Source organism: Amblyomma mixtum, chromosome 2 (genome assembly GCF_055824585.1).
Source record: "Amblyomma mixtum isolate Tamu chromosome 2, ASM5582458v1, whole genome shotgun sequence".
NCBI classification, from domain to species: domain Eukaryota; kingdom Metazoa; phylum Arthropoda; class Arachnida; order Ixodida; family Ixodidae; genus Amblyomma; species Amblyomma mixtum.
Genome location: NC_143013.1, coordinates 303483949 through 303511491, shown reverse-complemented (window position 1 = coordinate 303511491; position 27543 = coordinate 303483949). Strand labels below are relative to the sequence as shown.

The 27543-nt window shown below is 50.6% G+C and overlaps 1 protein-coding gene across 1 annotated transcript; it reads left to right on the top strand.

The window, feature by feature from the left end:
* The first annotated feature begins 1556 nt into the window (after positions 1 to 1556).
* On the top strand, positions 1557 to 27467 carry LOC149364747 (metabotropic glutamate receptor 2-like). The gene is made up of 12 exons (XM_089574680.1): positions 1557 to 1767; positions 6757 to 6854; positions 14146 to 14465; positions 17050 to 17211; positions 18021 to 18251; positions 19899 to 20267; positions 20782 to 21016; positions 21933 to 22079; positions 22604 to 22779; positions 23628 to 24043; positions 25933 to 26356; positions 27178 to 27467. The coding sequence occupies exons 2-12, from the start codon at positions 6785 to 6787 to the stop codon at positions 27385 to 27387; spliced, it is 2760 nt and encodes a 919-aa protein (XP_089430806.1). The 5' UTR covers positions 1557 to 1767; positions 6757 to 6784; the 3' UTR covers positions 27388 to 27467.
* Positions 27468 to 27543: the final 76 nt, after the last annotated feature.

Genomic DNA, 27543 nt, shown 5'->3' with positions numbered 1-27543 from the left:
CTCGGTGCAACGTCTCGGTGGACACTTGAACCGCACCGTAGATGAATGGAGGAAGGTGGGAGTAAAAGAAGAAAGAGAGAAAGTGATGCCGTAGTGGAGGCCTCCGGGATAATTTCAACCACCTGGAGATCTTTAACGTGCACTGACATCTCACAGCAAACGGGCGCCTTTTGCGTTTCGCCTCCAACGAAACGCGACCACCGCGGCCGGGTTCGAACCCGGGTAGAGCGGCTCATTAGACGAACGCGTTAACCACTGAGCCACCACGGCGGGTATCACGGTGTGGACTATTTCGCTTTTGGTCCATGGCCACCGCCATCTTGCAGTGTCAGGACAGAGGCTTTGTCTTCACGCGACTTTAAGCGAGGAGTTACGGCCAGACTGCTAAAGAATCTCATCTTAGACATAGAGACTTATCTGATCTGCACAAGCTCGTCAGTATAGTATATGGTTGGTTTGGTTGGTTTATGGGGTTTAACGTCCCAAAGCGACTAAGGCTATGAGAGACGCCGTAGTGGAGGGCTCCGGAAATTTCGACCACCTGGGGTTCTTTAACGTGCACTGACATCGCACAGTACACGGGCCTCGAATTTCTCCTCCAAAGAAATTCAACCGCCGCGGCCGGGATCGAACCCATGTCTGTCGGGTCAGCAGCCGAGCACCATAACCACTGAGCCACCGCGCCATGAGGTTTAACGAACGGAAGCTACACGAGAGCTACGAGGGACGCCATAGTGGCCGACCACCCCATGGGCATCCTCATTCCCGGCAGCCGAACGCTGTAACCACTGAGCCACCGCGGCGGGTACAAGGCCGCGTGCAGTAACGACAAAACATCTGGCGTTTTTAATGAGGCCACGCCCATAAAAATAGAGCAGAGGGCGCATATTCAGCAACACTGGTGGGAACACACGGTCACTGTCGCAACGTTGACTGTCAAGAAAGCATGCGCGCGTAATAATGCGAGAGGGTCTGGTCTGCAAATGTCAGCACTTGAAAGACGTGCCAGATATGGCTTCCCTCTACAAAGGCACCCGTACTACTAACATAGAGTTCACATAGTCCAAGTGCAACGAGGAAACCAAAGCAAACGTCTTTAGTTGTTCCCCCGACTAATCGATCAATCGATCGAGGAACAACAGATTCATTCATTCATCAACTGACTGGACGATTGACTGGCTACTGGTCACCTGGCTGGGTGGGCGTTTGGTCGGATTCTTGATTGATTGATTGATTGATTGATTGATTGATTGATTGATTGATTGATTGATTGATTGATTGATTGATTGATTGATTGATTGATTGATTTCAAAACAAACAGGAAAGGCTGCTGACCGCATCTTAACTATCCGAGCACGAGACTCGCACTGACAGTGATCAGCGGCCGAAACTGCTACAGATACAAAAGCTCAAGGAAGGCGGTGAAAGGGCACTGCGCCTGGGGAAGCCGTACCTACCCCCTTCCTTCTTCACCTCCTCGCCGAGAGCGGACGAAGACGGAGGCCGCTGTGTCCAGCAGCAGCGCGGTCTGCGGCGCTCCGGTCAATGAGACGCGCATGGTCGCCTCGATCAAGTGCAGCTCCCCGGTGGAGGCGGAGCCACCCACCGTCGACAGATGTATTACGCGACCCGAGCGCCCCTCGAGTGTCGGGTCTCCAGAGTCGCCGCGACCACAGGAGAAGCCGCTCGGACGCGCGTCGTAGTCCCGCGCGTGAACCGGACCCCACGACGAAGCATCATCGCTGCCACCGCTGCCTTCCACGCAAGGCGAGTGCCCTCCCCCCTTTTGGGTCGTCACCCACCGCTCATGAGTGGTTTGTGGACAAGCGACAACCTCGGTCGACGACAAACTTTCCGCATGAGTGAATCTACAGCGCCAGCCGTAAAAGACGATACCACAGCGTGTGTGTTGTGCTGTCCTTTAGCGTCCGCTTTTATGGCTGGCGCTTTAGTTTCAGCCGTGTGTAACTAACGAGCCCATACCAGCCCCTGATACCAAAATTTCCACATGCGCGTGTTCGGGCAAGCACGGCGTGGGGCCATTGTGATTTGGAATCTATTTCGACAGGAGCCGGTCGGGATTGACAATAACCTTTGACTGAGTTGCTTCCAAGCACCACCCAGTTTAGTGGCCATCGGTTCAGTCATAGATCAGTTATTGGCCAGTTCGTGGTAATCGATTCAGTCATCAATCTGGTTATTGTCGTAGCAGATATCTTCATTATTGTTATCATTATTAACATTACTATTACTATCATTACAGTTTACTATATTCTTGTTATATTATTATACTTGTGCACAGTTTGTTTGCTCGTCTGAAAATCATGAATATGCGCGAACCTACTAAGAATCACTCTGCTCTGGAAATTGAAGTTCAGCCATGAGCCTGCTGAAAAGTGGTAGACTCCTTCTCCTCCGGTTCGAAATGGAAGCTTACACACGCCGAAGGCATCATGATAAACAAGATAAACTTCTAGTTAAGCGATGCGAAAGCATTAATTAATGGCTCACGTAGCCACGTTGATTAGCCCTATTTCGTCAGACCAGTTCGGGTTATTCAGTGAAAACTGACTGTAATGGTTAAGGATAGTTGCCGGGCCAGTTGGTACATGATCACACCGTAAAACAGCGCGTGTGCGTGTCTTCTTTCTTCGTCCCGTGTAAGCGCGCTGTTTTACGGTGTGATCATGTACCAACTGGCCCGGCAACTATCCTTAATGCAGTTAATTTCTTGTACATCGGGCACCTCTTTTAAGTGGTTCAGCGCTGTGTGTGTGCGTGTCTTCTTTCTTCGTCCCGTGTAAGCGCGCTGTTTTACGGTGTGACTGTAATGGACAAGTCGCCTGGCAGTACGTGGAGTCTTGAGCAGTCTTCGCGCGCGTCTCAAGGATGATGCGTCAGCTGGCACTTCACGTATTTAACCTGAGTCTACAAAAAATCTGCGAATAAAGGTATTAGATATACTACACCGTATTTATTCGAACGTAACGCGACCTTTTTTTCAGCGAAACTAGAAGTGAAAATTCATTCCTCGTGTTGTCGTCGAATCTTATGCAGAGGAAGACTGTGCCGTATTTACTCGAATATTGGTTGATGCGTCGAGTAGGTCGACCCCAAACTTCGCGAAACGGGGAAAAAGAGTTGGAGTGCTGCACTTATCGACCAATGGAAGCTCGGAGCCAAAACATTCAACTAAGGCGGCCGGCACGGTGCATCACATATCGGAGCAGCAGCAGTATAGTGAGGAAATCGCCACCGGAGACGGCCACCGGAAACGGCCGCGAGACACTTCGTCCCGAGTAATGCGCGGTAGAGCACGGAAGATGTATAGGACTTACTTTCGCTCTGTTAAAGTTCGGCAGACACCCTCAACTTCCGCTGCTCCGCAGATGTCACACGTTAACGGCAGTAATCCTCATCGGGTGTTCGGAAAGCTTGGCGATGCTATGCACGGCGGAAATGCGCTCCTGCTGCTTTCCTCGGTATCGGCATTTGAGGTACTTTTCGGTCGCATCTAACTCGCATGCTGCCGCACATTTGTCGATGGTTTGTTTAAAAGCTGCCAACGTCGGTCGCCAACGTTCGAGAGGATGACTTGCCGTACGGTTAAGGGCCTTAGAGAAGTTTCGTTTTCACGATGAGGCCACATGACTGGCGCGGCGAGGACGCGGCGGCACTCCGTGCTCTCCTTCGTTTCGGTCTTATCTGCGAATATTTTGCCCAGCTCTCATCATTAAGAAAAGGCACTCGGATCATTTATACGGTAACAGTTGTAACAATGGCAATATTTTGTTGAGGTTCGAAGGCGGCCGAGGCTTCCTTCCTTTGGTGGCAGGGTGCAAGAAAGCCAATCTTGAGGGACTTTTGTTCCTAAGCTTGTACCCATCTTACCACTCGTATAGCGTTACATTCATGTGCTTTGATTTTCCTGTTGCGTGCTCGCAAAAGCGACTCTCATGTTACAACCGTGGTCATGCTACATTCGGGTAAATACGGTACACAGTTCGAGATGGCGGGATAAAAGAAAGCCCGCGTGCCACTGAAATCATCTTTATTTATCCTTCGCCCATGAATCGCGTCTTGAAAATTTGCTCGTTTGTACAAAATGTTCTGGGGGCAAGGAACAGTACTGGAGGCTAGCCCAAACTTCTGACAACTTTGCCGTCAGAAACCTTTGCTCTGTTCCATGGTCACGTGAGTGAAACTAGAGCCCCCGTATTTACAGTGAATCTGTGAGCGCAGTTCTAAATCATTTAAAGAATACAAGAACTAGGTGTTGCTCTTTAATTCCTTTATACGCTTCGAGATAACCTGCCCAGCTTTCGCCTTTAAGTGAATCGTGCTTCTTCCGTTCACACAGTACTTAAAGCAGCGCTCAAGAACAGTGCGATGTTTATAACTTATATCCCAATTTTATGTCGAGTGATAAAGTTAAATGAAGAAAATAACCAAGCGCAAGTTAAATGAAGAAAATAACCAAGCGCACAAAACTGTGCAAAGACACATGCGCGAGGCTGGAGTCACGTGCGCCGGGTGGCGGTAAGCGAACCCCGCGGAAAGGGTTCTGCGTGCTCCGGTCGCAGTGGAAAACAAGCCCACGTGTTCGCCGTGGCCGAAGCGGATAGTATGATAGCCTGTATCAGCTTCGCGGGTTGTGATCATGCTACGAAAGACCCCTTGAGGATTCCGTTCTTTTCTGTTCAGCAAACGTGGCGCGAAGAGGTTATTACTATGCCGTTACATCGTGTTTTACAGCAGCATCCGTGAACTTTAAACCCACCACGGCGTTGAACTTTAAACTGACTGCGGCGGCACAGCACTCGGCTGCTAAGTCCGAGGACACGAGTTCGATCCCGGCCGCGTTTCGATTGAGGCGAAATGAAAGATGCCCGTATACTGTTCATGTCAGTGCACGTTAAAGAACCCCAGGTGGTCGAAATTATTCTGGAGCCCTCCACTACGTCGTCCCTCAGTACGTGTGTCGCTTTGGGAAGTTAAACCCCATACAATACACTGCTACACTCAACTTTTAATGCCCATGATGAGCTCGTTTTCATGCCCCTCGCATTTACACCGCTCCCCTCTTTCACACAACAAAGCAAGAAAACTGTCATTGCTGTGTATTAGCCGGCTCGTCCAAGTGATCTCCGCCTCTAAAAGAGTACTACGAAAAAACGACTACCAGAAATGAATCCTCTCGTGGGTAAGGTAGCTTTGCGTTTCGATGCCCCGCTATATCTGCTGGTACTGAAAAGTGTCTTAATGCACTCGCGTGAGTACAAGGCAGCTTTGTTTTTTATAATCTCCCGAGGACGAAAAGGTGTTTTAACTGACATTCTCTTATTAGAATATATGCATGATATAGCATGTTCCCTGCGATATGCCATGCCGGATCAGAAAAAAAAAATAACACCAACTTTCGTGATTGCGCTAACGTTAGAGGTCCAGTTTGCGAGAAAAGCCGACGTCCGTCCGTTCGCGTCCCGGAAGAACAATTTGACCACCTGACACATGGTACAACCTGCCCACCATGGCAGGTGGCAATGAAATTAATTCAAATAAATTCAATGCAGTTGCTACCTGACCACAGCGGCATTGCGCATCAGCACATTGGTCGATGCACAGATAGACTGCCGAAAGGTGCAAAATATGCGCAAAAATTTGTCTTACGGGAGTTCGGGAAGAGCAACTTGGGTCTCACAAGCCTCACCGGTGGCTGTGTGTCTTAGCAGCCCCCTGCCGGGACACTGACGCATCGCTTAAACACTGGACCCTAGCGCCAGTAGGTGCATAAGGACTCCCCACGATCTGTGAATCTATGAAAGACAAGGAGTACTTGCGCGGAAGGGATCTCTAATGATATCGTATTGTACGTGTAAGGGTAGGTTAAGCGCTGTCCAAGTTTTTTCTAACAGTCTGGGAAGTGTTTGGAAGCCGCTGCTAGCTATCATTTTCGTTTACAACTGCACAACATTTCGCTCCAGTCGTTAACTGGCAACTTCAACTTCCCCAAGAAAATGTCAAAATGAATGCAGTTGACGGTGTCCAAAGCCGTATTCCACAAGTATTTTAGTATGAGGCTTGATGTTTATGTTTGCTTACTACAGGGAGCACAGTTCTGAGGTAATACTTTTTTTTTTTTTTCAGGAAAAAAGCACGATTGTTAGGTGAACTCTCAAGCAATACCACTTAGCCAAGCGAACATCGAGCTCAGGCTCAATTGCCCAGAAGGCGTCAAGATAAGCTAAAATGCTTTATAACGACTTATCTCAGTCCAGGTACTTGATCTGCACTGTTGAGGGCACCGATAGTTAAGTATCAGCCCGTTAAAAAACTTCGTAAAATTCTCCAACCGAGCGCGAGATTCCATATGTCGTCCCCAGAATTGCGCTTCAATCCGGCAGGGTACACAACCTAAAGCACAGAACAAACTTTGAGCCAAAAACGGCTAAAATAGGCCGATAACTGTCCCATTCAGTCCTCACGACAAATGGTTTAACCACGGGGAGACAGAAGACGATGTCCCTATTCACCTGGTCCCTAAAGAAAGTAACTGTTCCCTTTTAGGGACTTGGAGAACCAGCGTCGTCGAGTGAAATTAGATACAAGCCACTTGTTTGCTTGCTTATTTGCGACCTTAGCAACGCAGTTAATTCCTAAAGAACTAGCTCCTGTGGCACTGCTGAGTCCTTTTTAGCCTAGAGAGTCCCGTTGGGCCGCCTCCCGCTTTGACGAGTGCTCGTTCGGCCACTGCAGGCTCCGCACGTCGTGACTCCCAGGGGACATGCGACGGCGTTCTTGCAGTGCTGCGGGCTCTCTTCTCCCTGCAGGCCGAGCTCTGGTACTCGCTGCCGGTAAGCACTGGCCTCGATCGCCCAGCCTCGATCGGAGGTCTTCTATCCACAGGGTTTGCTTCTGAGGCATGCAGGTGGCCAGTTATACAGCACACCACAAATTCCAAAGTTCCGGAGTGGGGAGGAAGAATGTTGTTCATAGCTCTGCTAACTTTTCGAGATTTAGGGAGACAGGAAGTTCCAGAAAATAGAGGTCAGAAGCGTTAGCGTGGAGCCTGAAGACTTCTGATTAAAGCTGTATGCAATTCACGCTTCATAACAACAAACAAGTTTTGCGGAGTAATCGGATGTTTCTGACAGTAATAGGCAGTAAACTCACTGTCTGACCGGAACCGATAGACGTATACATATGAGAGTGAATTACGCTAGTACTTTCAAACCGCGGGAACCTTGGGATGCCTTAAGTGATATGCTGGCACTGTCAGACGCCAGACTGAAGCCGTTTTATTCAGACGTTGCCCCAGGCGCAATATCGCAGCTTTTATTAGTGAAATATCATGCGTGCACTGAAGTCATTATGTCCCAGTCAGACTAATTCAGTGTCCATGCGTATAGAAAGACATGCAGCCATGTTCTTTCGAAACGGTGTGCTCAAGCACCTTTCCAGACGCACAGTGTTTTAGCTCTTTCTGTAATATAGTACCACAAGTCCGAATGTACTGCGGTTTAGCTATACTGCACTATAGTACATAAAAAGATTTCTCCCGCCCGCCTTAAATGTACCCTTAGCTGCCAATGTTGTTCCAGTCACGCCGGGAATTGTCTATAACTGCTCTTTCGACGACGCTTTTATGAACAGGTATCTTCCGATACAAAAAGCACGCCAGTCGTGTCTACACGACATTTGTTATTAGACAGGCCCGCAAGTGAATGGTATGCAACGAAAGACGGCAGCGTTTACAGGTCGCTGAGGGCAGCATTAAAAACGCTGACGACTAGGAATTACGGTGTCGAAGTTGAAAGGCCCAAAATGAGCCAAGCTCGACAATTAGAAGACGTGGCTTTTGTTGGCTTCGAGTCCCCATAGGGCTTATGTACATAGGCGTCAAGCTCTTCTCGTTCGAGAGCAATAGCTCACTCGTGCTTCTCGGCACATACCAGGAAGGAAGTTCTGTTCAAGCACGCCAGAGCTTGGCTTCTTAACGCTGGGGATTGGTGTTACACTAAAGACGTTTTCCCTCTTTCCCACCAGTGGCCTTCCTCCCTTCTCTCCCGATCCGTTATCGGCCCCTTAATTAGCAATATACACGTGGGGCCTCTGTCCGTGCCGTAGCCGGAAAGGAACCGAGGCCCTTCGTGGGCCCGCGCACTCCCTGGTCTCCCGGGAATAGCTCGAGGCGGGGGAAGGAGAAGCCAGGGAGCGTCGCCGGTCACGAGGGGTTTCCGCTTCCGGGAAACCCCGCACTCGACAGTCCTGCAACGACCGGCAATCACGTGTGGCGCCCCGAAGCCGCGCGCAGCGGTGGCGAGCCAAACACCACTTGGAAGCGCGCGCGCTTGTTTACGCGTGGGCCAGCTGCCGCTGTCGCGCCGCCGAGAGAGTAATAGGGAGATTCTCTCGGCCGGGTGCCGGTGTCCACGGAGACGACGCGCTCGCGTGGGGCGCAGGCAGCGAGGTAAAGCACCGAGCTCCAGGCGACGCCCGCGCCCTCTTTGGGGTGTATCTGTAACCGCGACCCAGTAGATAGCAGACGCGTTTCCTGAAAGGCTGCTTGTTTTTTTGCGTGTGTACGCCCTTGGCAGAGAGGACCACTAAAGCTTTGCTTCACTCTTCTGGAAAGTCAGAAGAAATCTCGGGAGGAACAAGAGAGGGTAATACGTAAAATACTATCGCAAGGAATGCAAACGCGAACACTCTTGAATAGAGGCATAATGTAAGACGCCCGTGTACTGTGCGATTACAGTGCATGTTAAATAACCCCAGGTGGTCGAAATTTATCCGGAACCCTCCACTATCTGTTCCTTCTTTCTTTTTTCCTTCGTCCCCTGCCTCAAGGCGCGGTTCAGGTCTAGTGACGGGGCCAAGGAGAGGCGAGGGTTGGCGAAAAATTTGCCGGATCACAGAAGACTCTGCCAAGCACTTCGTTCAGACCGTGACGAGGAGGACGTTTTGAGATAGTGGGGCAAACAGTTCATCACTGCGGCACGAACGCTCTCATATACTTTACAGAACGCAGCGGCGGGAAAATCAGATGCCTTGGGTATTGCTGATTGCTGTTATCCCCAGAGTTTAAAGTCTGCCTCCATTGAAGGGGGGTCTGTAGTGATTCGAGCACAGGTGTACAGGGAAATAAAGAGGGAAAGAGAGAAAGCGGCTCATGGCCTGTTTTACACGTCGTTTTATACAAAGGGGAGAAATCATTTTTAAAGGTCGTTGTTCGCTTAATCTATAACACACAGGAAACAAGCGATCCACATTCTCTGCAAGTGTGCTCGTTGTTGTTGCCTTGTTGTTGTGTAGCTTTGGAGCCCAGTGACCAGAGCTGGACTGACTTGTGGCGTAGGGCTACTGGCTTCCCTTTTTCTTCCAGCCTTTGTGTAGTGCTGCCAACTTTTTATTTTTCTCCGTCTCGGGTTTTAGAAAACATGTTACTGATTGTTAGTAAAAATCACAGCGAAATTTTCGAAGCGATAGAGAAGGAATGTTCTGTCACCTCTGACCAGAACAAAAAAAGTTTGCTTGCTTCAGATTGATGCAGTCTCTGCAATCTAGTGCGAGGGTCTCAGACCCCTTGTCAATGCTGGCGGGGGGTCTGAGACCCCCCTGACTTCAAGCACTGGTTATACCTGATCTCTTATGAGCTAACCCATTGCGTTCAGCTATGAAAACCTTAGCACCCTCTGCTGCGTCACAGATCTGACCGCCGCCTTGGTCAGTTGCTCCGCAGCCGCTGGGGACTGAGGGCCGAGGGTTAATTGGTTTGTTCATAGAAGGTTGAGGCCAAGTACTACAACAGGGTGGCCAAATCCTGTTCTGGTGGGGAAGTGCGTTGTCGGTCCTGGTCACCGACAACGCACATATCGCATATAGGCATATGGCAGGTTCTCTCAGATCATGAATGGTAGCTTACCAATATCCCTGAAGAGAAAAGCATACAACATCTGTAACCTACCGGTACTCACCTATGGGGCAGAAACGTGGAGGCTAACAAAGAGGGTTCAGCTCAAGTTAAGAACAACGCAGCGAGCTATGGAAAGGAAAATGATAGGTGTAACGTTAAGAGATCGGAAGAGGGCGGAGTGGGTGAGGGAACAAACGCGGGTTAATGACATCTTAGTCGAAATCAAGAGGAAGAAATGGGCTTGGGCAGGGCATGTAATGCGAAGGCAAGATAACCGCTGGTGCTTAAGGGTAACGGAGTGGATTCCAAGAGAAAGCAAACGTAGCAGGGGACGGCAGAAAGTTAGGTGGGCGGATGAGATTAAGAAGTTTGCGGGGATACATACAGTGGCGGCAACTGACAAAGGACAGGGTTAATTGGAGAGACATGTGAGAGGTCTTTGCCCTGCAGTGGGTGTAGTCAGGCTGATGATGATGATGATAAAAACCTTCCGAAGCGTTAATTGGCTTTCGCTGTCCTTCATTCATTCTCGAACACTGCCACACATAACTCCCATATTGGCCGCAGCGAGCTCTTTCCATCATATACGCGACACCTTCGTGACGACGAAACGGGCGATAAATGCGGAAAGTGTGGCTACGGCGGAACCCTTGCTAGTTCTGCCAAAAGTTAGCTGCAACATCAACCTCCACCTGTGTGCGTGTTTATTACTGCGGACGAATTTTGAAGTAAAAGAAAACGTCACACCGGCCGAGCCTTATGCTGCCAGGGCTCTGATCGGAACTCCTCAACGCCGTAGTGCGCGGGATCGCTCTGTGCAGAAGGAACTTACACGGTGGTTGCGTAGACCGCGATCTCCTCCGCGTGTCCTCTCCCTTTCGCTCTCTCTACTCGGGGTCGTCGCGTCTCACCCGGGCGGAAATCTGATTCGCGGCCGCGATGGATCGCAATGGGCACCACTTGCGCAGTTCGCTGCAAGCCAGCCCAGGCTGCGGACCGCACTCACTTCCACTTCTGACGCGAGCATTCGGCTGCACGCGGGCCGGAGTCGTGCACTTCGCTCAGCGTGTTACGCATCGGGCATAAATAACCCTCCGGAGGTACCGCAGAGCATTACGATGGCAGCTGTTCAGGGAACTTTCCACGCGGTAAATGGCATTAGTACAAGGTGATCTAGGGCGTCGTAGTATGTCCTCCCCGAAAACGTCTGCAGACACCTGACGACCAATATGAGAATGCTATCTAGGTCAGTTGAGAACGTTAACTCGTCCTTCTCTTCTCTTTATCGTTTCTGCACTCTTTCCCTTTCCCTCAGTGCAGGGTAGACAACCACAGCCTTCATCTGGTTAACTTCCGCGCCTTTACTTTCTTCTCTTTCGCTCTCTCTCTCGATTGAGGTGGGACCCGCTAGTGGATGCTCTTACTCCGGGAACCCGACCGCAGGGGCCACGTTTCGACGGAGGCGAAACGCAAACGCGTCTGTGTGCTGTGCGCTATCAGTGCACGGTAATGATCCCCACGTGGTCCAAATCATTGCGAATGCCTCAACGACGGTACCTATTTCTTTCACTCCCACTTTTCCCTTCTTCCTTACGGCGTGGTTGAAGTGTCCATCGAGACTTGAGACAGTTAACGCGCCTCTCATTTCCTGATAACCTATCAATATGAGACGAGGCGGTAGAGGAGGAGGAGGAGGAGGGGGCATGGTTATCATTACCACGGCTTCTTCCCGAAACGGAGCGGAAGCTATGGAAACTTTTCTTCTAACACTGTAATTCCCAGGCATTGAAAACATCGAATAAAATTTAAGAGCTTCCGGGATTTCGTCACTAATGGTCGCTTCATTACAGAAATGTCGGGAAAAAACTAAGAGGTTTATTAAAAATAGCAAATCTGGTGATTTCTGAGTACCTACGAACGATAAAAGTGGGTGAAAACACGCATGCGCATACAGTAAATCAAGTGCAAAATTAAAAACTCCCGCATTACCTCCCAATGCAACATTCATGCAGAATATTATAGGCTGTTCTGCCATTAGGGTTTGTTTTTGCATGTGTTTACCTTTTAGCAGTCCTATTGTCCTATTGTATCTCTGGCATCTGACACTTTGACCTTGCTCCGACCAGTATGTCGGACACGGCCGTCTCCTTAATTACGTTTTTATTCCACGTTGTTCTGCGAGCAGAAATGAAAATTATTGACATTTTTGCATTCTGCACCACATGCGATACGCCGCGCACTACATAGTTAGAGCATACCGAACTCGAAGCTGTATAACTCGCAAATATCCGAACCTTTACGTGACACCGGGCATAAGTGATTTGTATTTCGCATCCTATTCATTACCATAACGCGAGGGCAAGATGAGATACGCGTAAATTTCAGAGAGCAAATAATTGTAGTCAACGTTAACTTAACAGCAGAGCTATGCCTACAAAGGCTCCTTTTTGTTCGTTTTTTTTTTGAAATATTTATGACCGAAGCAAACAAAAATTTCCCTTGGCCTGTAATGCCACCATGGAGATCCGAGAAAGCCGACTAAGTGCTCTCGAGGATGTCCAACGTGATTATTCGAGATCTGGCTACGCCACTGCAGGTTGCTTTCCTCGTTTCACAATCAACAAATCAAGTGACATGCTGTTGTCATTGCAACGAAGCAGCTCTTCCGCAACAGCTATTACGTAACTCTCGGGATTACGTCACGGATCTGACGCATTCGCACCACGGCGATCTTTGGTTTCGGCTTCTCGGAATTCGATAACTCTGTCTCTTGTTCACGGTCGACGCACACATCCACCACCTCAGAGACACGTTTCCTGCTCTGCGCTTTTGGTGCAGAAAACGGCTTGCGACACTTGGCCAAGAGTACTTTATATAAAGCGACCCAATTCTCTCATCTGTTCTAGGTGGATTCAGCACTAGGGTACCTCCTACCTCGGCGTCGTACGCGTTTCAGCTTCGCTTCAGTGACACGCACATTCACGTAACCTCACGAGTGCCATTTTGTGGTACAGCGCACAGCTTCAGCAGCGCAAGCCGTAGCACGTGGCTATAAGCAGCCTTTCCTCGCGCTTCAAGCATAGCCAAACGGCTAGAACGGCCAATACGGCCGCACGACGGCAGCGGCAACAACGGTAGCGACTTTTCCTTAATGAGTCTCGGGCGATGCTTTGGGTAACGCACGCGGGCTCCTCGGAAATGTTCCAGGATGGCGCAGTAGGTTTGAGGTACCGGTATGGGTTCCTATTCGCCATTTGCCGCTCGGTTGGTGTGGCCTTGAACAGTGGCATTGGCTATTTGGTTGACCTTGAGGTCAGAGCGCCTTGGAGTTCATATGACGTAACAATGCGTCTCTGGAGACTCATATCGTCTCAGGATGTTTAACGTTCTCCAGCCTGCCTTCTGTAAAACTGCGGCAGACCGTTTGGGAGCCCGAGATGATTTTCAAGGACTTTCCCCGTCTGTTGCCGTCTGTGATAGCTAAAGCGACCGCTGCCTCCAAGGTCTGAGGTACGGGGCAGCTCCTATATGTGGTGCTGACGAGCTCACGGCAATCTTTGACAGCGAAATGACACGCAAAGAGGACCCCATGCCGCTGAAGGGACCCATTAATGTCATCGAGTCATACCCTTAAGGCGGAGCTAAAGTGTCCTCTCGAACTTTTAACAACTTTCCTTTAGCCGTTTGGTACATATTGGAATGGTCAGCAGAGGGGGTGGTATGGAATCACAAGGAGGCGCGAGGGGAAACTGTGACTGCGACTGCAACGAGACAGTTGGACTGCGCGATCACATAAACCTGAACATAGCAACTTTCGTGAATTGCAATTTCTAGCTATTCTGCCTGGTTACTTCAGCTGACATCCCCAAGCAATTTTAAAGCCAGTTTACATAGATCTTGAAGTAGAAAACTATGTGAGGGTGCGCGGCTAGTTTTACTGCCAATCACTGTTTTTGCGAGTATGGTGCGAGCAGCCTAACGGGTGGACCACACCTATTAAATCCTACCGGAACCAATCACATATTCTTCAGCGATGGGGGATTCGTTTCATGACGTGAGGAAGAGAAATAACAAAGACAGCGAGTTCAACAGGCTGGCCGCTGCGTCAGCCTTGGTTCTTCCCGCTCGGATAGCGGAGAGGCCCCGACCTGCATTTTATGTATGGTCGTGGTCGGAGCTGTTGCCGGACCGTAGGGAGCAGAGCTGCAGCAGAGAGATGGCGCTCGCAGCGACCGCCGCGCTGGCGTGGCGCCCCGTGTGTTCGGGCGGCAGCAGCGGCGTGGCGGCGGGCTGGCCCATCCAGCGCATGACCAACTTCAGCGGCGACATCCTGCTGGGCGCGCTGTTCCCCGTGCACGAGCGCAACGCCACGTACGAGTGCGGCCGCATCCAGGACGAGGGCGTCGAGCAGCTCGAGGCACTGCTCTTCACGCTGCACAAGATCAACAACGACTCGACGCTCCTGCCCAACGTCTCGCTGGGCGTGCTCGCCCTCGACTCGTGCGACTCCACCGAGTACGCGCTCGAGCAGTCCCTGGACTTCGTCAAGGTATACGCCTCGAAGTTCGAACGTTTGCTCATTCCGCCGGGTCTACACGAGTTCTTGTCCTACGAACACACAGACCATGCGCGTAAGCGTACTACAGGTGACACCGTCTAGCCATATACAGGGTGTCTCCCCTAAGACTTTTTAATAATTAACTTTTTAAATATTACAGTTAGGCTTCTTAATTATTGAAAGGCGTGTAGCCCACCGTGAGTAATATCCTTATCAGATTTTTGAATTTCGAAAACGCGGTTACCCTCGGCGCTGTGGCCCAACAAATTTTGGCTATCTCAACGAGTTACGTCCACTGGAGGAGTTCCTCTGCCTGTAAGCTTCTCGAAAGCGCATGTATTTTGGCGCGATGTAGCCAAAACTTGTTGGGTCAAAGCGCCAAAGGTAACCGCGCTTTCGAAATTCTAAAAACTTAGCAGTGGCTTAGCTCAGCTATACCAGGATATACGTTGCGAGAGGTACGGTATATCCCTGGTTACGTCTAGTTGTTTTGCTTATCGTCATGGCTACGTGTTAGGCATTAAAGATGAGACATGTGGTGCAGGCGGCACGTGTTATTCAACTTTATTGACTGCCAGAAAGACCTAAAGTAACACGCGGCCGTTCGGTCGGAGGCGAGCGGCGTGGGCGCGCGGCGCCAGCAGCTGTGACGTCACTCGGCTCCTCGCGCATGCGCACAAGTGGCGCCGAAGCCCCACAGAAAAACGGCGAGACTGCGGGTAACGTAGCTCTCGCTACAAAATTATAATATTACTTACGGTGGGCTACACTCTTTTCAATAATTAAGGAGCCTAACTGTAATAGTAAAAAATTTAGCTACTAAATATTAGTTAACCAGCCTGCTAGTTAGCACGTCTTAGCTCTGTTGTAATGTACTACACCGCTGACAACGTTATGCCACAAAAAGCGCTCTTCCAACTCAAAAAGCCTTTTTTTTAAACTTGTGTAAAGTCTTAAATGAAACACCCTGCATATATCATGTTCCTGCGCACCTCAAACGTGGAAGGAAAGTGTGAGTGTGACCAGATGTCTCGTGAGCGCCTTTCTTTATAAATGGTGGGTGGGACACTTAATTCGATTATGTGTTGGCGATGCGATAACATCAGCAGTTATTGATGTCTTTCACTTACGGTCTGGGTACGCCACTTTCCTTCAGCCAATGGCCCTGCCTGGTAACGTTACTTCCATCCAGCCAATGGAAATGCACCGATGTAGTGACGTCACTTTCCTCCAGCCAATGGGCGAATTTTATGACGAACGACACATTCTCACCCCATGTGACTTCTAATGCTGTCTCATTAAAAAAAAAGAAGGGGTACACAACCTGATGAGGGCACACAAGATGAGATAAAAACAGGGAAATTGCCTTGCACCGTTAACTTCTTGTTTCATCATCTATGTACACCTGTGGCTGTCTTCCTTATTTATGCTTCTTCTTGTCCAGTTTGGGCAGCCACATCCTATGAACATTAAGGTTAGTTCTAAGCCTTGACTGTCTTAAGCAGGTGGTAACGAAGCTTGTCATGGGCCAGAGGTGTTTCGTGCTACGGAGGGAAGTCTGTGAGCCACTCGCCGCGAATGTATGTGCACGGCTGCCAATGGTCAACTTCAAACCTTGTCTCCGGCTTTATAAGTAGCAACCTGCCATCCCTACTCCCCATGTGCTTTGTCATTTAGTGGTGCACACTTATTATTAATTTTTTAACTGGATCAGTAACAGCGGCGATAAGATCGCTTGGCAGAGACCAGCAAAGCGGAGGGAGACGAGAGACAGGAAATGAAATACTAACACAAGGTAATTCTCATCAAGAAACTGGCGTAACATGCACGGGCTCGTAAAGTACAGGAGGACTGAAGTGATGTTGCCATAACGTTACCTGTATCTTGCAAGTGCGGCTCCATTTAGGCATGGTACCATCCTTGGAAGAGTATATTTCGGCCGGACAACACAAAAAAAAAATCCATGGGGGCACTTTGTTGACCTAAAGTGCGGTGAGGCGAAAGCCTTTAGCGAGGTATTGCTGCTTGTGTCACTAATGTGTGGTTAAGATGTTAATTAAGTACACAATTGTTTGTGAATCTCAAATGCTGGAGACACTGGAGGCCGTTTGGGAGGCATCCGTCTGAGTCGACGCCTTTCTGCAAACACTCTCCAGCGTCCTAGACAAGGAGAACTACATAAGCGTTGGCAGGAAGTAGCGTAGCCATTAGGAACGGCAGGATGGTGGTTCGAATCCCATCGGGCACATATATTTTTTTTTCTGGTCTGACTAGAAAAGCGTGACACCTCTGCTGACAACCTTCTGCTGACATCCTTATGCTGACAACCTTCTGTCGACAACTACGAGGCATTAAAGCCTTTCTTCTTAATCAATGGCTCATTTGTCTGGGTAAAATACTCGCCGGCTGTTCGAAGGGGGCCTTTCATGACGGTGCGGACCCCGCGAATTAGAGCAAGCGCCATTTAATTCGCGCCTGGCATGGTGGTTGTGCATTTCTGTCCAAACGCACGTGGCGACAAAGTAGAGCAACTGCGCATTGTTAATGCAACAGCGGGCGCCATGCGCGGACGCAGGGATTCATCGCGCGAAGCAGCGCGGGCTTCGCCTGCGCGGACGGCTCGTCTCCGGCGTACCGGCACGGGGCCTTCGACCGCGTCGTCGGCGTCATCGGCGGACAGTCGAGCGCCGTCTCTATCCAGTTGGCCAACTTGCTCAGGCTCTTCCGCGTGCCACAGGTAGGCAACGGCCCTTCCTGCCGTCCACGATTCTGCACCGCTTTCAAGAAGGCGCTGAGACGGCCGAGATTCATTTTCCTTTCATTTTCCGTTTCATTTTCCTTTCGTTTTCCGTTCATTTTGCTTTCAACCGTGCAAGGAAAACAAAGGAGTTGCGACAAGCGATTTGTGCACTCTTCTTCATGAAGCCGTGTACATTTGTCACTGTTGGCGAGCTTGAACATGTACGCTAAACTGGCAGTGAGACACAGGTACTATTGCTAACGGGAATCAACTTGACCATCTTCGTGGAACAGGACAGACTCTAGGAGACAGACACACCGGTACCGTTGCTGATGGGAGGGGGGGCAACTTTACCATGTACAAGAAACAGGACAGACAAACATAACGTTGGAACAGGCTTCAGGAGACAAACAGGCTGACAACTGCTGGCGGATTCTGTGTATGTACAGTACCTCCTAAAGCCATATTACATACATGGCCAAGTTGACCCCAAGCTAGCGCTCTTTGTACCGCTTGGTCACTGTACTTAGCGGAGTATGCTGTTTTCTCTCCTGCGTGCTCAAGCCTCTCATATCTGAAGTTAGCGGGAAGAACACTTTAGGTGCTTCCGCGAACAGTCGGTGGATTCTTCGACCTGAATGTCGCATTGTATGGGCGTTCACCACTGAGCCGCTTTTCGATTAATAATTTTTTTTATTAATGAACGGACCGAAGGACCCTCATCCAATAACTCTAGCCCCCATGCCCTCAGAGTGGCAACTTGTGGCTGCCACAAAAGGACGTTGAGACATCGCACCCGTGCGCAGGTGAGCTACCAGTCGACGAGCCCGACGCTGAGCAACAAGCACCGGTTCGGCTACTTCTTCCGCACGGTGCCGTCGGACGTGAACCAGGCGCATGCCATCCTGGAGCTCCTGCGCGCCTTCCACTGGACGTACGTGTCAGTCGTCTACTCGGATACCGACTACGGTAACAAGGGATACGACAAGCTGCAGGAGCTCGCCGCCCGGTACCGCATATGCCTCTCAAATCCACAGGTATACTTTCAATGCTCATTAGTGAACTTCCTACTTGATCATGTCTGAATAGCCCCGTTCTTTATTGAAAAGAAGAAAAAAAACGCGCTCAAGCACGCTCAAACCTCGTGCCCAATAATTCTTGCCATGCATAAATCTCATACGCTTTGGTGGTTGGCATTATGTTTGCTTGCTTTTTCGACCTTTACGCTAACTTCATTGCGAGGGTGTAAGATAACGTAATACATCCATAACTTACTTACAGAGCGTCTAGCATGCTTCACTAATGTGTCTTCAGTGTCATGATCCTGGACACGCGAAGTTTTCTGACCATATAATTGAACGCCGATCGCTGAAGTCGATTTCTGAAAGCGGATACATCGAGCGTGATGATAATTGTGCGCCCCCTTCTCTTTACTTCTTCGCGTGCTTTCCACGGTGTAATGTAATGATGGCTTGTGCAAGAAAAAGAACTTACTTGACCCGAGCGGCGACATAAAGTGCTTCTTAAGCCAAACCAGCTCTCTTCGGTCAGAGATGGCATAATTTCGTGGCACGTGACTTGAAAGCTCAGGAACTTGCGAGCCTCACGTAAAAGCACTGGGGGAGCTGTTTCTAAAACAGCAACATTTGCGCAACAGCAAAGCTCACCCCACACTTCCCGTACACGAAGCGGATACTCAAACTAAACTAAAAGGGGTCGCGTACCCAATCCTCGGAGCCCGAAAGGTGGCGCTCAAGGGAACCCTGATCTAGTCAAGTCCAGGATTCTTGGACATCAATTTTAATTGTGAGGCAACAGTCCAATATTGCAAGGTACTGTTATGGAAAAACTGAAGGTAATGGTCCATTCTTCGAATGAGTAACAAAATTCGTCTTTTAAAGTTTGTCCATCGCTCGCATCGAGTAGTTATGTCCACCACAGAAAACCAATGGGGAACGTTTTTGAAGACAGCAAAAATTTTAAAAGCAATAAAAAAGGAAAGCGTGCAGAGGAGACGTGCGGATATATTAAAGCGAGAGCTTTAAGGAGCTCATTAGGCGGAAAAGCCAGCGTCGTCGTCGTCGCCACACTCTAAGGCTGCCGCGTCGTTCGTGGTGAAAAATCCCAGGAGCACCAGCGGCGGAGGCCTTGCGCAGCTGGTCAGTCAATGCGCGGACCGGCAACCCCCCCCCCCCCCTTCCCCAAGCGCGGTTGCCGATAACGGCTGACGATAAGCGGCGGCCGCTTGATAACGCTATCGCATTCTACTCTTAAAGGCATAGCGTAAGCGTTCTCCTAGTTTAGATTGTTATAGTGAAATCTTACGATATATGAAAAAAAATTGCCCTCATAAACTCTTCCCCTTTGAAAAACGCGCTTGTCCAGAATTTCTGGGTATGATAAAGGCCCGCCCAGTGATTTCGCAGTGTAATCCGTGTGCGCCCCCCCCCCACCCCTTACAAACTTTTTTAGACAGTCTACAGATTGTCCATAGACTTCTGTGTTTAAAGTCAATGATTTTCTATAGACAATCTTTAGATTTATGACCGTACACTTTTAGTTAACTTTTGTCTATAGACTATAAATAGACAAAAAGAAATATCTATAGGAAGGCAATAGAGTGTATAAGAAGTCTACAGCCTGTCTATAGACCATTCTTAAAAGGGCCCATCGGTTCTCCGCAGAGCATCGCCGCGGACCACTACACAGACGTGGACTACGACGCGGTGATCCGCAGCCTGACGCACCGCAGCAGCGCCCGGGTCGTGGTGGTGTTCGCCGACAAGGGTGCCGCGCGAAGCCTCATGCGCGCCGCGTGGCGGAGGCGGGCGCGCTTCGTGTGGATCGGCTCGGACGCCTGGAGCGGCCTCGAGAGCGTCGCCCAGGGCCACGAGGAGGTGGTCGAGGGCGCCATCACTGTGTCCCCCATGGTGCAGCCGCTGCGGGGCTTCGAGCGCCACTTCAGCCAGCTGACGCCGGACAACAACCTGCTCAATCCCTGGTTCCCTGAGTACTGGGAGGAGAAGTTCCAGTGCCGCCTGCCAGACTTCCAGGTACTTCAAGACCCCAAGTGACGGCGTTAGGCGCGTTTCACGAAATTCGCCACAAATGATGTGAACCTTATAGTGATACTGTTAACCCTAGCCATACATGCATGCCTGGAGCTAGAAAGAGTGAGCTGCTCAGGCGGGAAATTGAAGTCGTTCTCTGAAGTGCCTTGCCTGGAACGTCACGCAATTGTTGACCAAGGGTGCCTCAAAACTGTGAGGAATTTTAACAGACCTTGATAGCGAAACAATTATCCTTCTACGCCGCCTTCATATACTGTTAGTCGCAGCCGCGCCAGAAATCAGCACTACAGCATTCGACGGCTAAGCTGTTCTTCACGTAAATCCGCAAGGAATCACTGCATCAGTCTGTCGAGCTACACGATTCTGGCCGAACTCGTCGCCAAAGAAAGCTCCAAAAGCAAGCGCTTTCACTGTATAGAGGACTTTCATGCATGTCGCCTCGACATCACACCACCCTGCAACCAATCAGTCGTGCGTGCCGGCATATACCGCGCAGGAGACCCCGTTCAACGGCCAGTTCCGATTGTGGTGCCCCATCGGCGGCCGTCGCCTCAAGCCGGGCTACCGCGGTCTCCAGTTCGTGCGCGACGCGGCCTACGCTTTCGCGCACGCACTGCACGACATGCAGCGCGACCGGTGCGGTCCAGAGCACCAGGGCCTGTGCGCCGCCATGGAGCGCGAGATGCAGGGCGATGCGCTCAAGCGCTACCTGGAGAAGGTCTCCTTCAAAGGTATACGCACTGCCGTTCTTCTCCTGCCTCCCCCTTCTACGCTTTCCTTCTCTTGGTATCCAGTCCGTTACCCTTAACCACCATCGGTTATCTTGCCTTCGCATTACATGCCCTGCCCATTGTCGATTTCGACTAGGATGTCCTTAACTAACGTTTGTTGCCTGACCAGTTCTGCTCTCTTCCTATCTTTTAATGTTACACATACTATTTTCTTTTCCATACAGCTCGCAGCGTTGTGCTCAACTTCAATTAAACCCTTTTCGTTAGCCTCCATGTTTCGTCCCCACAGCGGCTCGTCGCATTTTAGGGCACTACAATCTGTCTGAACATGGCTGGAATAGAGAAAAGGACACGTGCTGTTTTACAGTCGTGTTAAGCACGTCCTTGATTTGGTGGCAAGTGTAGCTCGACTATATCACAGGTCAAGGTCGCATGCTCCCTCCAAACCAAAGAACCTTGGTTGCTTCCTCGGAGGTAGCGAAGGTCGGTAACGCGACAATGCATGTCTTCCGTGTGTGCGCACATCATTAGAGGAGCCTTATGCGATTTCTCCCACCGCAGTAAGAAGCAATGATTCGCATATTTCGACTGATCGAGCGTCGATGAAATTACGAGACTTTAGAGTGCATGCTTTGCCTCCCACCAGTGCTGCCCGACACGTCGCCTGGGCTGTCCACAGTGCAAAAGTCCCATGAACAACCACTACCACAAATTCGGAGCAATCGTTTTTAGTTCCCTTGGCTGCCACAACGCGGCGCATGGCTTTGAACAATAAAAAATTAGCACGCTGACGCCATCTGTTACGTAAGAAACAGAGAATCACCGAGTGGCTGCAGACCTGATCGCTACGTGGAACACTCGCCACGTCACGTGCCTTCTTGGCAGTGTACTCTTCACTGAGTCGACGTCTTCGCAGATGAAGGAGGCAAGACGTTCCGGTTCCTGCCGAGCGGGGACGCACCTCCACGCTACAGCATCCTCAACTTCCAGCGTATGGACAACGACAGCGGCGCCGACGGAGGCCGGCCCCGCTATGCCTGGCGGCACGTGGGCAGCTACTCGCGTGAGTGGTCGATTCAGTGACACCAGGAAATAAAGTGATCTTTGAAAGTGATCAGCAAAAATTGGAAGCCACGGCCTGCTTCAGCTGCAGCACTTTGCGCTTTCCACGCAGTGGTAGTCGAATGGAAACAGCGGTCGCTTGACAGCTTGTCCTGCATGAAAAGGTTTAGAGTTGAAAGATCTGGCATTTCGTCGGCAGCACTGAGCCACAAGGAGAAAACGATGTTGGTAACTTCATTGCTCTTGAACTCGTGAGTCGATGCCTATCATGTTTCTGTGTCTGCCATAGTTTGTCTCGTACGTCTCGTACGCAAGAGGAGCTGCTTCAAGCAACAGAGCAGCCTCGGTTGACAAGGTACTCAGCTTAAAATGCACGCTCCGAGCTGCAGGCTTGCTCTTCCCACAATTTTCATTAGTAAGGCTAAAAAAGCGAATGAAGCGCCTAGCACAAAATCACCCTCGAAACAAAGCGCGTACGCACCGCCGAAAACCGTTACCCACAGTCCAACCTCGATATGTGCGCAGTTGGGGACGACGGCGAGGCCAAGCTGGACCTGGACCTGGAGGCCCTCCGTTTCAAGGCGGACGAACCTCGGTTCCCGCATTCCTTCTGCAGCGCCCCCTGCCGCCGCGGACAGGCCAAGCTTCAGCTCGAAGGAGACACCTGCTGCTGGCTGTGCAGCAACTGCTCGCAGTACCAGGTATGCTCGCGTACACGTCATTGTGCCACCTCTCGACGACGTAGACATATAGGCCACGTGACAGAAGTCACCTATACTACAGTCGCACCATTGTCAAGGCAGGATGCACAGCCACGTCCAACATTGTTCAAGCAAAGTAGCAACTGGAATGGTATTCGACTGTCGTTTTCAAAAGAGCGCTGCCTGCTTTGTGTCTCATGCAGCGTACGCGAGGAGCCGACAGTTCATACGCAGGAGAGTCTGCACTATCTGGCCGCGAGTAGTTCTCTTCACTACATCAAACAGTCTTCAAGTGCGCTAAACAGGAGAAAGACGAAGTGGTGCTCTCCTTTAACTTCAAGTTTATTGCAAAGCAGATACCTTACTTATTTTACCTGGTTGGCTGTTCTTTCCCTGCAAGATCTGGCTCCGTGAGCGGGCATTCGGGCCTGCATGATCACCTTCGCAAACAGTTCCTCGTCAGTTGCGGCGTAATACACCAAGTGATGTCCCAGATATTCTTTAAAAATGTGGCAGGGCTTTAACGCAGTAAAATCGAGTAGACGTGCGAGATCACGCGTTCATTCTTCGTCTCTCCTTTCTGGCATCTTCATGTGCACGCAAGCGCGTTTCCCGCTCTTCATCATCACACCCTCTCTCCACTCGGCCCCTCCCATTGATTACAGCTGGAGCGGCGTTCCTCCGAACTAACCCGAGCCTAGACGAGTTACTCCCAAGGTTTCAGACAAGATTCTTCGTTGGGTTTGACCCTGTTTAGCAGTGGTTTCGCACTGTAAGGCCTTCATACACATATCGCCGTAAGAAACGGTCGACTCCACTTTCAACTCTCGGTTCCCATGCGTGCGCAGTACCTAGCGGACGAGTTCCACTGCCGTGACTGCCCCCTGGGGACGGTGCCGGACCCGGAGTCCAAGGCGCGCTGCCTGCCTCTGCCCGAAGAGTTCCTCAGCTACGGCGACCCGTGGGCGGTGGCCGCCCTCGCGGTCGCAGCGCTCGGCGCGGCGGCCGTCGTCTTCGTGGCGCTCGTGTTCCGATCGTACGCCGAAACCCCCGTGGTGAAGGCGTCGGGACGCGAGCTGAGTAGCCTGCTGCTCTTCGGACTGCTCATGTCGTACGCACTGACGCCCGTCATCGTGGCCAAGCCGTCCGCGTGGAGCTGCGCACTGACGCGCTTCTTCTTGGGCCTCTGCTACTCCGTGTGCTACGCTGCGTTGCTCTGCAAGACCATTCGCACGGCACGAATCTTCGGAGGAGGGCGCCGCAGGTCAGTGTGCTGAATTCAACAGCCAGTGTTGCGGTAAGGCATGGCCGAAATTATACACTGATTGTCGAACATATCCGTATATCTTCTTTGACACGCAATGTAGACGTAAGGATTGACGCGAAGCCAACATGGAGGTATTAGACGTCGGCAACTCTTCCGCGCTTCCTTAAACTATAGCGGCAACTCTGGAGATATCTCCAACACTTTGAATTAACTGTCACATTGTTTCGGATTACCCAGTTTCTGACAAAAGTAACCAGTTTTCGAAATACCAAATAGTTATTTTAAAACAACAAAAACAGCAAACAAACATGGTTGGTTGCTATAGGGACGATGCTCCGGTTGACGCAGCAATGACGAACAAGACAGTATAAAAAAAAACGCGCACGAGCGTTGAATGGCTGAAATAGCGACGGATAACGACTCCTTACGTAGTATGTCCGAGACTACTGAATGCAAGCCTCAAAATTTGTTCTTCAGACAAGGAGCGGGCAATAACGTACGATTGTTTGTGACGCTGAAGACACAGTGCTCCCTGCAGAAATCACCTGAAATGGGGCCATATTGAAAACGGCAAACATTAAAATCGATTTGCGCAGGAATGAATGCCGTATGGTTGCCAAACTTGGTGAAAATAGTCGAAAATGGTCAGGACGGTGAGGCAACTAAACCTAGAGTAAATGTTTCATTAGTATACGTGAACCTTGAAAATAATTGGAACAGGTGTGCCGGATAATGGCGTGGTGCTTTTGCATTAGATCGCGAGTGGGACGCGCGTGCCAAGAGGCAGCTCGAGAATTTCGCTCTGCTTTCAATCGAACCTCCGTTTGCATTGAAGAGAAGACGGTTGAGGGTTTTAGCACAGCGGAGACGTACTAACATGGACGTATACTGGATGCCTGCTGCGCACACGCTGCGGCAACTGCACGGTCAGATGGAGAGCGCAACTGTCCTTGCGCATGTGCAGGAGGCATCCGGTAATCGGGTGTACTTCCATGTTAATACGTCTCCGCTGTGCTAAAACTCCCAATTATCGAAGCGGAGATTGCAGCAGTAGCACCAGCATAGTACCGAGAGCGGATCGGTTTCTTTAATGTATAACGGTGTACACTGGCCAAAAAATACGCAGCGTTTACAGTATACCATAGAACAAACTCCAGTTAAATTTACCAGCAGACATCAAGATGAACATAATGAGCTTATGTAACGCATATGTAATGACGTTACATAAGCTTATGGCGGCATATGTAACGTGGCTGTTAGGGTGATAGAGGAAGGAAAAAGTGGCCAGGGGCGGCAGAGTCACGTGAAGTGATGAGATCAGGAAACTGGCTGGTATTTAGCGGCCATGGCCAGCGCAAGGCAAAGCTAACTGGAGATAAATGAGAGAGAGGTACTGTCCGTCTCTCAGCGTCAAATTAAAGGCGAGCATATTAGCTGGAACGTGAAACAAAATACGAACAGTAGCTGCTGAAGAGGAGATCCAGGCTAGATCCATCAACACTTCCAAGCAGTGGCCTCCGCGACAAAGAAGTGAATACTCAATTCGCAAGCATTCAGTCGTCCCAATCTAAGGTATTCCCGTTTTGTTGCTCCCGTTGTTGACTGTCTTTCTCGCGTATCATTTGAAGCTGGTAGTATACCTGTGTTCCGCAGTGAACATCACCAGTGTAACTTCAATACCCCGGCCGGATGCTCGGCTTTCTCTCCAATGAAACCCTCGGAAAAGGCGACAGCCAATCTCTTTCTGAACAGCCGAGTCCTGCACACAACTGTCGGTCCAGCTTTTCGTTAAGAGAACGTAACTGTTTCAAGAAATAAGGTTTCGAGATAGTGCACAACGACCCGGAGATAGGTCGCAGCGAAAGGACGTCCCTCTCACACCGCAGGCTGCGCTACACGAGTCCCCGGTCGCAGCTCCTGCTGGCGGGTCTACTGGTCAGCGTTCAGGCCGCCCTAGCCACGGGCTGGCTGCTGCTAGAGCCGCCGTCCGTGGCGCACGTGTACCCCAACAGGGCGCGCAACGTGCTCGTCTGCCAGGGCTCGGACCGGCCCGCCTACCTGCTTGGCCTCGTGTACCCGTCGCTGCTCATCGGCATCTGCACCGTGTACGCCTTCAAGACGCGCAAGTGCCCCGAGGGCTTCAACGAAGCGCGCCACCTGGCGTTTGCAAACTACACCACCTGCGTCATCTGGCTCGCCTTCCTGCCGCTGTTCCTGCTCTCCGGATCGCCCACCATCCGCACGCTGGCGCTCAGCTTCCTACTCAGCCTGTCCGGCGCCGTCCAGACCGCTTGCCTCTTCGCGCCAAAGGTAAACGTCATTCGCCGCTATGCTAAATCTCTCTAAAAACCTTGGATTTCACGAGAATTTCGCAGTCACGAAAAGAATAGGTTGTTGGTTAACGAACCGCAGTGATTGCGAACGAATCTCTCCTGCGCGATATTACCGCTGCACGATATTACCCCCTCCCCCCAACCATCGGAACGGCCAGATTGCGGTAGTTCGCGCACACAATGAGCAACACACTCGTGGAGGTTCTCGATTATGTATGAAGGCATTTCACTATTGACGTTTATTTTGTCCAGGGCCATTGCAATATTTTCTTGTCCCGAAAACTACCGTTGTTTAGGGATTTCGTTACTGTGTAGTCCAAACTGCACTGTGATGCCGCAGCTGTTCACAGGGGCCACATAAGAGAACCTTCTCGTTCAGAGCTTTAAATGAGTAGACACCAAAGTAGAAGCATCAAAGTCTCGTTGCATTTCCTCTCTTCAGAATGGTACGTAGCATATTAGAAAACGCACAGTCACATGGATTGCGCACCAACATGCGAAAAATAATTTATAACTAAATTTTTCTTTTCTCTCATGTTGTTCGGTTTCAAAGCCAAACGATGGTTGTGACATAAAAGACGCGTTCAGGCCACGTCAGGCATACAAACACTGCACTATGGTCGCTGCTTTCTTCATTTTAATTCCCATCAACGTTATGGAAGCTATAACATATTCATAGAATAACAGCGCAACAGCTCGAGGCTACGAAAGAAACAGGCGCCAATGCTTTCCACATTATACATGGGGTGGCAACAAGGGCTGTGCATACTTATACTATGGCGCCATACTTACACGCAGGTTTACATCGCACTGTGCAAGCCTGCCAAGAACACGCGCGAGGGTGTCATGAGCCACCACCATGGAGGACGCTGCGCTGCCGTCGGATGCGCCATGCACCCTCCGCTGGCGCTCAACAACCTGGCCAAGGCCGACAACCTCGACAATATGGCCGCCGAGGCTGCCGCCGCCGCTGCCAAGCCACACCGAGGACAGAGCAAGACCCTCTGATGCACCATCCCCCTGCTAATGATCACACCGTGCGCTGAAGCCGCAGTATACACACCCAGAACACGAGTGCCATGCTTGTACAGCTTTGCTCCATTCATGTACGGCATAATCCACTGCGGGCGTCCCATGCTGTGGACACAGTGTCTAACTGCTGCC

What these genes read in the sequence shown, in the direction of transcription:
- LOC149364747 (XM_089574680.1), top strand. Translation starts at nt 6,785, where the DNA reads ATGCGACGGCGTTCTTGCAGTGCTGCGGGCTCTCTTCTCCCTGCAGGC. An exon ending in GGAGAAGGTCTCCTTCAAAG is followed by an intron (nt 21,017 to 21,932) that starts GTATACGCACTG and finishes ACGTCTTCGCAG; the next exon opens with ATGAAGGAGGCAAGACGTTC. An exon ending in GCACGTGGGCAGCTACTCGC is followed by an intron (nt 22,080 to 22,603) that starts GTGAGTGGTCGA and finishes ATATGTGCGCAG; the next exon opens with TTGGGGACGACGGCGAGGCC.